This window comes from Chelon labrosus, assembly GCF_963514085.1.
Source record: "Chelon labrosus genome assembly, chromosome: 24".
Lineage (NCBI taxonomy): Eukaryota > Metazoa > Chordata > Actinopteri > Mugiliformes > Mugilidae > Chelon > Chelon labrosus.
Window position 1 is genome coordinate 8098226 of NC_140357.1, and position 10877 is coordinate 8109102.

A 10877-nucleotide genomic window follows, 5' to 3' on the forward strand; every position below is an offset into this window, starting at 1 on the left:
ACTTGCTTTTTAAATTTGAAGGCAGTAACCGGAACTGGTATCTTTCTACGCTGACAAACCTGACAGAAGATGTTGCGCACAGTCTGGTCAAGAAATAGAAAAAAAGAAAAATTACCAACAGACTCCCTCCGACGACGTGAAATAGTCTCACCTGGACTCTAATTAGTAATCTTGGTGGAGTTCACGAGACCTTTTGCTGTAACGAAGCTGCTGCTGCTGCGCCGCGCGAGGAAAACATCTGTCCCATGTGGTTTGAGCGAGTCGGCGCACGAGCAGAGACAGTATACGGGCTCGTTACACACCTGGAAGAGAAGAAATTGATGAGATGATCAGTTTCCTTCCTCATGATAGGCAGTTCATGTCAGACACTTTCTTGGTTTTTAAATCTAACAGCCTATTTCGAGAGTTAGAGATGTGCAGAACTGTATTTTGTTTTGGAGTAATTATCACGTTACACTTGGAAAGGTAACGCGATTCCTGTAACGGGTTGCTACGATACAGAGCCACTTTGCAAGAATGTGGACTGTAATTGTTTTCCGCTTAAAATATCCGCTGTTTTTATGTAGTTACCTTCAAATAACAGACGATAATATCATTTAACGTTTAATATTCACATTCCTGTCTCTTTACTTTACTTGTACACACCCAAACCTTGTGCCATTGCTCAAGATTCACATTGAGAATTTATAAATTATTAAACTGTAACATTGTCAATAAGCTGTGAGACAAGGTTATTGCTTCTCTTAACATTAACCAGCCAAAACCATCGGTTTACATTAATCTTTGTTGTGGCGCTGGAGCCAGACAGACACAACAACACTGAGCGGCATCAGTTTTGGTTAATTTTGGTCTCTGCTACCCTTCAGTGGAAGACACCGAGTACTGCAGGGGGGTTGCATGTGGTGTCAGTCTGCCGTGGAAATGTTAGGCACCTGCACATTCATTCATTCATTCATTCATCTTCTATCTATACCCACTTATTCCTGTTAAGGGTCGTGGGGGTCTGCTGGAGCCTATCCCAGATGTCATCGGGCGAGAGGCGGGGGTACACCCTGGACAGGTCTCCAGTCCATCGCAGGGCTAACACACAGAGAGACAGACAACCATACAGACTCACATGCACACCTACGGCCAATTTAGAATCACCAATTAACCTAATGAGCATGTCTTTGGACGGTGGGAGGAAGCTGGAGTATGAACCCACGCAGACACAGGGAGAAGATGCAAACTCCACACAGAAAGGCTCCAGTCGGCCCATAGGTTTTCGAACCCAGGACCTTCTGCACCTGCACATTCTAAATTATATTATGATATTAAATTAAACAAAGCTGAGACACATTTCACATGTTTCTGGATATGTAGCTGCCAAAGTAACGGATAATCTAAGCAGATGCCCACTAAATCAAACGGAAACATAAATATCTACCACAATTAGTTGGTATATACATTTCTATATAGTCTATTATTTTCATTTAGTTCACCTTAATAATAATAATCATCTGAATCACACCAGTCAACAAATAATTTGCTGTAATATTGATGCAGTACACGTGTGACCCCCTAGTGGCTAATAAGGGTATTTCAACACATCTGATTTAAACTATTTAGCTATTTTTAGCTAATGGCTAAAGGCTAAAAACATCTACTTCATACATGTGAATTAATGCATTTTGTTTTGGTTAAAATAAGTGTTTTGAAGGCAGGATTGTAAGAATGGGTGCTGTTTGCACCACCGACCGCTGGGGGGCGCTGTTTAGAAACCAGACGACCGGTTTTAGCTCAGTTTCTCATTTCGTCCTTCCGGTGCCCCCGTCGCCCCACTCCCTCCCCGATGCTAGCACCGTCGGGCTTGGCTGTGGGAGCGTAATGGCGGTGCACCGGGGACCCTCTACGAAATGGCTCTTCACCCGGGAGCAGCTCGAAAACACCCCGTCTCGACGCTGCGGAATAGAGGCCGACAGGGAGCTCTCTTACCGGCAGCAGGCCGCCAACTTAATCCAAGATATAGGCCAGAGACTCAACGTGTATCCTTTCTGAAACGCAAGAGACACTCTGGGCCGGGTGATAGACGGGTTAGCTCGGGTTAGCATTAGCTAACAGGAGGCTACAAGCTCGAGGCTTGTGTCCTTTAACGTTTTAACTCTTAGAAACGTTTAAAAAGCTTCGTTATGTTTGATATAATCCCACTTGATAAGAGGGATAATCTGAAACGGCTATGACGACGTTTATAAGTAGCGCTAATAGTGGTGAGGCCTGCTAGCTTAGCTTAGCTATTGTGCTGTGTGTCTTAACACTGCATATTCTATTGTTAGCTTTGTGCCTTAATGATAACAGGGATTAAATGTGCACGAGCACTTACTGTAAGTGTATTTTAAACATAATACGACTCTATAAACGGACTTTTAAACCATCTGAGGAGTCGAAGCTAATGACTTGATCCTGTGTTTGGGTTTTAACGTGGTTTTCTCTTGCGGGCTCACGTTTTGCTAGCAGCCCACTCGATGCTAACGTGCTACGGTTTCCAGTCTGAAACAAGTCACAGTTCTGCTGGATTATTTTGACTGTACATCACCCATGTGTTTGTCCTTAACTGCTTCCCCAGGTCTCAACTAATAATCAACACCGCTATAGTATATATGCACAGGTTTTATATGGTCCACTCCTTCACCAAGTTTCATAGAAATGTGAGTTACCACTGCAGTGATTTTGCTGTAATTACACGGTGGCACAAGCTGTGAAGACTGACTTGTTGTTTTTTTCTTTTTCCAGATCATTTCACAGACCACGTTGTTCCTGGCAGCTAAGGTGGAAGAGCAGCCCAGGAAGCTGGAGCACGTCATTAAAATAGCCCATGCCTGCATTAACCCACAAGAGCCAGCCCTAGACACTAAAAGCAATGTAAGTAAACTATGACTAAGGGGTGGACGCTCGTCTTGCCTGTTTAGTGGTGTTGCTTTCTCAGCTGTGTGTGTGTTTGTGTCGTGACAACCTCTAACACGAGCAATATTTGTGTTGATGCAGAGATGAAACGGTTAAAGCGTGACGTTGAGCCTCTTTTCTGTTTTTTTGCTGTGAATATGCCTCTTTAAACTGGTAACTCCCTACACTCACATGCTGCTATGAGGTCATTGAGAGATAAGATATCAGCTGCAGGAGACCCGTAGCCACAGAACGACTCAAATGGTCAGCTGGCCTACCTATTTTTCAAGATCGAATTCCAGTTTTCCCCCCGCTGTTAGAATCTAGGGCGTCCTTTTAATTTATGGGTCTGAAAATTCATTCGTTGTGAGCTATAATTTTGGGGTTTTATAAGTGAAATGGTTATCTAAGCTATTAAAGTTAATCACTGGTTGCAGCAATATCGAAACCAAACGTGATAAAGGCTACGAAAGCTTAATTTGGTATCTCAGTCCTCAAAAACAGCTGTCTGACACCCTGAGTCGGGTTCGCGGCAAATGTTGCCGCGTGGCGAAATAGTTTTGGGCTCGGCAGGAAGAAATCAGCAGGATTCTTTTTATATATATATATATATATATATATATACACAGATTCGTTCTTATTGATTTCTTGCTTGCTATGGAGTAAGGAGGGAAAGTGAAACCAGAAAGCTCAGTGTGACCCACGGGAGCTCGATCGATCATCAGACGCCATTTAAGAAGTCCCCGTCATCATACAAATAGAAGGAGAACGGTGTGATTTTCAGAAGCTGTCCGTGTCGAGGGGAACAATAAACTTGAGTGTAGAATAAAAACAAAGGAGCTGGTTTGGATCACTTTCAGACTGCTGCCTTTTTCCCCCCCTCCAGACATTTTGATGATAAAAGTTAAAAGTCTTCTCAAAGAATCGTTTTCCACCGTTAAGTTATATGCACTGGCAATGCCTTTTCTTGTGAGTGTTATCTGGAAGCTCTTTTTAAATTCTTCTTTTTTCTTCCAGGCATTCCAGCAGCATGCACAAGAGCTTGTAGCACTGGAAACAATAGTGCTGCAAACGCTGGGTGAGTGCAGCCTCAGTTTTTACTGGTTTCTGCAGCCAGACATTGTAAAAGAATACATGCAAAAAATAAAAAATGGGCATGTCGACGCCGCTTGCATGACGTTTGCATTTTCAAATCTTTAACAGGCGGGTTTTTCTTGGTAGTATGTGGTTTACACATGTGGGTTTTTTTTTTTTTTAATCTCTGGCGCCGCGCTTCTGTTGAGGTTGTGCTTGCGCCGCTGACTGATCATCTCCGTGCTTGATTGCAGGTTTTGAAATAACAGTTGATCATCCACACACAGATGTTGTGAGATGTTCCCAGCTAGTGCGAGGTATTGCATTTTTTTTTCTTTCCTAACCTATAACTTGTGAAGAATGTGTGGTTTAGGCTACGTGAGGTAGTCTGACGTAATGGTATTTCCTCCGTCAGCTGCATAAATTGAATTTTTTAGAATTTAAAATGGTTATCAAGCTCTAAAACAAACCTTCTTCTTCTTTTACAGCAAGCAAGGATTTGGCACAGACTTCCTATTTCATGGCTACCAACAGGTTATTATCCTGTTCCCATTATTGCACTGTAATGGCACACTATAGCTTCCTGTCCTGCAGGGTCCCCCTTCCTGTGTCCAACGCCCTGTTTGCGCCTCGACCCCGGGAACCCCCCAGTGTGGGGAAGTACCGGCCGGGCTGCTGTGTGCGGTGTATTGTACAAGGGCTCTGTGTTGGCACATAGGGGTTGAATGCACAAAGTGGAGTGTAGTGGTGCTGTTTACCTCTCAAGGTTGTTTGGTACGGAGTGCACATGTCTCAAAAAACAAACAAAAGCTCAAACGGTAGCCTGAATATAGATTGCCACTAAAGATTCTTAAACTTATAGAGTTTCTTGGTAAGTACAGTTCACAGTTCTTTATTTAATTTTAATTTTTGTTGCATATTTTTCACCCCAGAAGAGCTAACAATGAAACACCAAACTATACTGCAAACTTGTGGAGTTTTGGGTTGTGTGGTGTGTATTTGTAGTAGCTTAATTTCTTTGCTTGTGTTGCAGACACTGCTAGTTTGAAATGCGAGTACGAGAGATTGATGGTCCCAGCAGATGATGGTAGACAGGATCTTCTACATAACTAAGTTTAAAGTATAGATCTGTTTGACTTTAGAAATGCAAGATGAAAATCAGTTTTGGCGATGAGTAAAAGCGTATATTTAATCAGGAAGTGACTCCTATCGGACATCTGAAGAGCTGTCAGGGGATGAAGATCAGACCCAGATGTGTTAATAGATTTGAATCAGCTCATTGAAGGAGCCGTTAAAACTCGCAGCCACGCCAGAATCAATACCACTCGTAAGCGACTTTAAGTGGGTTTCAAAAGAGCGGAGCGGTGACTAATACAGTTCCTCTTAACCCGAAGCTCACGGGGCAAATGCAGCTTTGCACAGGCATGATGTGGTCCAGTGATCAAGTAAAATTTGTTTAATGTACTAACGCTGTAAGAGTAGTTCCCCCAGAAGTTGCCAGGTTCCTCATGTCACAACCTATAGTCGTCATAGCGAATAGTAAGTTATGAAACATATAAGATAAGCTACGTGATCAGAGATGGGAGCGTTGTAAGGAAAGATTGATAAGCTTTTGTTTTTGAAGCAACGAGCAATGTTGTCGTCTGTCCTGAATTAGCTTAGATTTGCTTTCAGTCTGATGCTTCGTAGGAATTCAGATCAATCTGATGGACACGTTTGCAGTGTAGTTTGGGATTCAGGGTGCAGGGGAAATTAACCCTAGAACATTTAAAGCCTAATCATTTGTCTTGGCTACCAACAAACAGTGTTTCTCAGTCTCAGAGCGGCCACGTTTGATGTTACGCGACGCTTCAGTGACGGGACACTTAAAATGTGCCCTCATATCGCTAATTTTTACAATCAAGTATTTTGCTTCACTTGGGTTTAACAAGTCTGAAATTCAGATTCGTTCTCAATAGGAGACAGAGAAACACTGTTATATACTATTTGTGTTTTTATAATTTCCCCCCTTTTAAAATCAAAACACAATAATAAGGCATCGTAGAGGTTCAGTGTATCTACAGTTATATGTTATCACATGAAACTGTGTGTGTATGTCTCATTCAGACATTTTAGGGACATGTCCTAACAAATATTCTTAGATGTTCCTGTTCTGTAAGGTAAGGCTGTGCATATGTGACATGGAAATATTTGACTTTTATCTTTTTTTGCTATTAATCTACTGTTAATGTTGCGCTGCTAAACCCTTATAAAGTATATTACACATGCACGTCAGTGTAAAAGCCCTTCAGCTCACGGTTGTATCTCTCTCTTGTGTTTTTTTTTTTGGTGTCTTCCTGCAGTTTGCACCTCACCACCTTCTGCCTGCAGTACAGGCCCACGGTCGTCGCGTGCGTCTGCATCCACCTGGCCTGCAAGTGGTCCAACTGGGAGATCCCCGTGTCGACAGATGGCAAGAACTGGTGGGAGTACGTGGACCGCACAGTAACGTTACAGCTGCTGGACGGTAAGAGCTGCTGTCCTCCCGTTTTGTCGTGGGCTGAAAATATAAGTCATATGTTAATTTTGTTGTTAATAGTTCAACACATTGGTCTGTAAATGATTTAAAAGCATTCGCTAATAGTTAATAGAACTGGTAGTTTAAGTGTTAAGCTTATTTCCGCCTTTCACAAAGCGGCGCCGGGGCCAAATGCAGTTAATAAATCATTTAAGAGAACCCACACCAAAAAAACTGGCACCGTTGTCGGGTCACTTAATAGCACGTTAGCCGCAGGATTTTAATATATATCATCGAGCAACATGTCGTTACAGCCTGTTGCTTGTTAAAGCTCTCAAGGTGACTTATGTTTTATGGAAGAGCAGCCCGCAGGCGAGGTGATGTTAAAGTTAAATTAGATTTTCGCGTTAAGTCGGGATAATTTAAATCATCTTAAATATTAAATAAAGACGTATAAACACATTGTAATAGTGCTGTATGCGTATATATATATATCACTGACCTGGTTGTCTTTGTTGCGCTCAGAGCTCACACACGAGTTTCTTCAGATCCTGGAGAAGACGCCCAGCCGGCTAAAGAGGATACGAAACTGGAGGGTAAGTTATATAAATGCTTGTCACGCGAGGACACCACCAGACATAAGTGTTTTGTGCTGATTTTTGCTTGTATGTTGTATTTCTTTTAGGCCATTCAAGCAGCTAAGAAGCCAAAGACGGAGGGCTCGACTGTGGACAGTGCCTTCCAGGGGACGTCCTTAGAAGGCCTTCCTGGTGTCACCAACTCCTTCTTCCCCTCCACCTCAGGGGACTCAGATATGGCCACCCTGAACTCCATCGCAGCCTCCTACGCCTCCTACCAGCCAATGGACGACCAGTCAAAGAGCTGCGACTACGACACGTTCTCCCAGCCGCCCCACTCGGACTTCACACTGGTCAAACACAAACACAAAACGTCGGGCGGGTCTAGTAGTGAACACCAGCAACTCGGTGTGAACCCCGCAACTTTTTCACGGCCGCAGAAAGTCTTGACTCTGGAAAAGTACAGAGAGAAACACGCCGCGGAGCTGGCCTTGCAGAACGGCGTGAAGGAGGATCCGAGCACAGACATGTACGCCCCTCCCGCTGTCACTTTTCACCACCATAAGAAACGCTCTCAGTCGCAGCAGGCCGGCCAGTCAGGCGACGGCAGGAGAGACAAGGCCAGCTCCAAGAAGAACCGCATCCCCTCTTCCTACGCAGAGAACGGCTCCTCCACGAGCGAGGAGCTCAAGATGCGAATCAAAGTTTCGTCGGATCGCCACGGAGGCTCAGAGCAGGGCGGGACTCTGCCTGGAAAAGACAAGCACAAAGAGCACAGCAGCCACCGCCACTCGAAACACGGCCACTCGCACTCTTACTCCCTCAGCGGAAGCGGCAGAGGGACAATAGACAACTCCTTATCCGGGCGAGCTCCCAGCAGCCACTGCAACGACGGGAGCTCTTCCAGCTCGTCCCGTAAGAGACCTCACTCTGACGCTGGCAACCACAACCACCACCACCACTCGTCCAAGAGCAGCAGGGCCTCTAAAGGCCTGAGCTCGTCTCACTACGCGTCAGAGAGCAGCCAGAGGATGATGGAGCACCACGGCCACGACGGAACCAACGGCATGCTGACGTCCAACGGCCAACACACCGACTACAAAGACACTTTTGACATGCTGGACTCTTTACTAAGTGCCCAAGGAATGAACTTGTAACCCTCAGAGCCCCCAGTGTTGTCTAGAATAAGGTATTACCATGTTTGATAGAATTTAAAAAATGAATTTATTTGTCTTAAGTTATCTGAGTTCTGCATCGCCCTCAGTCGTGTCTACACACTGATTATTGATGATTTGCGTCAAACTGTCAAATGTAAAACTATATGCATAGAGCAGTGTACTACTAGCTTGCAACGACGACAACAACAAAAAACATTCGGAGACGTTTTAAGAATGGGAAATGAGGAAAAATGGGATTTTAATCGGTGTTTTAACGCGAGCTGATTTTAAACGTGCATGTTTTCAGTCACAAAAGAGAAGACATAGCTAGTGTTTGCAGACATTGTGACAGTTTACAGACGATCTTATATTTTTTTTTGTTTCTTTTTTTTTTTTTTTTTTATGTTGAGACATTTTGTTCCACTAAAAACTCTCAGGTCTTGAACTTTTTTGATATAAGAACGAATCTTCCTCTGTTTGGGTTTATTACCTGTATCTGTGGAAATGTATCACCTCGTCCGTTTGCTGACGAAGACGGCGGCAGAGCCTCGGCGTCTGTCTCAAGGAGAGAAAAAGATAAAAAAAAAAACACGGTCTGCTTATTTTTCAAAGAGTTGCATCGATAAGTTCCAAACGAATTAGGAACCTGAGGCCGACTCCCATTTTTCTGTCTATTCGCTGTCTATCGGGACTTCCAGGGCCGCGCCTGAACTTTAATGTGCAGACTCATTATAGAGCTACAAATGAAGTTTACGTTACATCTGCTGTGAAAGTGCATCGAAAATATAGCGGCTAAAATTGCAAAAAGGCCTTGTGATTGTACCTTGTCAATCGCTATTCAGTATAATAAATGTTATTAACTCTCAGAAAAAACACAGATCTCTAAGCTAAGGTTGTGTATATAGGACTGTAGTTCACAATTAAATCTGTCGGTTTATTGCATCGGTCCGGACCTTCCTCCATTTCAGTGTATGAGATCTGAAGCAGACTCTGTATTGATGAACATATCCTCGATTTGTGTATTGGGAGCCCAAATAAAAAGGTGTAAAAGTGATTTTTACACATCACAGACGTTTTTCTGTCTTTTAAGTGTGAGAAACGAGGCTGCGAATGTTTTCGGTGGCTCGGTTTTTGTTGTTTTGTGTTAGATTTGGTTTTAATAATGCAGGTTTTTGTCCTGGATTTGTACCTAGGACTTGGCAATGCAAGATTTTCTGTGGGTGCTTAATTTTACTCCTATTTTGTGTCTCTAAAAGCACTGGTTTCCTATTTTCAGTCTGTGCACGACCCTCTGCCATGTCAAATCTGGCCAGTCCTAAAACCTCATCCAGCTACTGGGACAGTGTCGCTATCGAGATTCACAAATCGCAGCATTTTAACATTTTTTTTTTAAATATTTAAGCTCCTAATTTTGGCCTCCAAAAGCACATATAGCATGCAGAAATGAAAAGAACTGCCAAATCATGCAGATGGTTTAATCCCGGCCTCATAACATTGGATTTATTCCCCATTGAATTTAAGCCCTCGCTGCATTTGAAGATAAAACAGTCATTTGTCAAACGCCGCCAAAGAAAATTCTCATCAAAACGGAGCACATAATGGCTGCTTCTTGCCGTCTGTCTGCTTATATATAGTCGATTGATTAACTGATTGTTAAAGGCTACAAATAACAACACTGATTACATTAAGTGACCACATTTAGAGCTTTAATAAAGTGATTAGTAGTTGGTTTGCTGGGCCACTGACTTGGCAATAAGACATGATTATTTCTTGGTCCTAATAATCGAGATCTTTTTCATTCTTGCGAGAGGAAGAAGCAGAAGAGCCCGACTGTGAAACCTGCCGTTCGTTCCCTCAAATAAACCTCCAGGGGTGTTTTGAGGTTTTTAGTTTTGCACTCTGCCCCTCAAATGCAATCCAGCTTCCACGGTTCATTTGTGGGCGGACCATAAATCCAGTTCTTGATAATTAACTAGCACCCTCGGCAGCAGACGCAGCGTTTTCACCAACTATTACCTTCTAATTTTAGCGTGGAAGACAATGGGGAAATTCAGCGGGAGGACGTCAGTGAAAATTCAACCATCTGGACATTCTCGCGCACTGGTGGGAGGGTGGTGATTTATTTTCAGCAACCTCTCGAGCTGAATAAGGGGACGCCTACTGCTCGAAAAAATCCGCAGAGAGGAAGAGATATGAGAGCGGCTTTTGTGAGCAACAAATCCCAGAATTAAGAGCCATCTGAAAGGAAAACACCATCCAAGCTCCTAATTACAAGTCAAAGAACAGGAACATACTGTATATAGCGGCGCACAGGCAAAGGTCTCCCACACAAATATCCATTAATATCATTCTGATCGTTTATGCAGATTAAAAGTTAATTGGTGATTAAGTTACACTTGGACTGAAGTCAAGCTTATGAATCGAGCAAAAAATTTATTATTTTGCAGAACAGATGCTCAAGAAAAATCCTTAATCTCATGATGTGTCTCCGAATCATAGCTGCTTTCTGCCTTGTGTCCACTAGATGGCACTATTACCTTTGGCCTTTAATGCTAGCAGGAGTTGATCAACAGTACAAACATCCAGCATCATTTCCTATGTTTTAAGATTTTTTATTTTTTTAAAAGCAAACAAGACGCAGTTTTGAATAAC

The 10877-nt window shown here is 43.2% G+C and overlaps 1 protein-coding gene across 1 annotated transcript; it reads left to right on the plus strand.

The window, feature by feature from the left end:
- The first annotated feature begins 1815 nt into the window (after positions 1-1815).
- Positions 1816-9296, plus strand: LOC311509180 (cyclin-T2-like). Its single transcript, XM_084574260.1, has 9 exons — positions 1816-2024; positions 2603-2684; positions 2770-2898; positions 3937-3997; positions 4248-4310; positions 4482-4527; positions 6336-6499; positions 7016-7086; positions 7176-9296. The coding sequence occupies exons 1-9, from the start codon at positions 1867-1869 to the stop codon at positions 8223-8225; spliced, it is 1824 nt and encodes a 607-aa protein (XP_084430386.1). The 5' UTR covers positions 1816-1866; the 3' UTR covers positions 8226-9296.
- The last annotated feature ends 1581 nt before the right edge of the window (positions 9297-10877 follow it).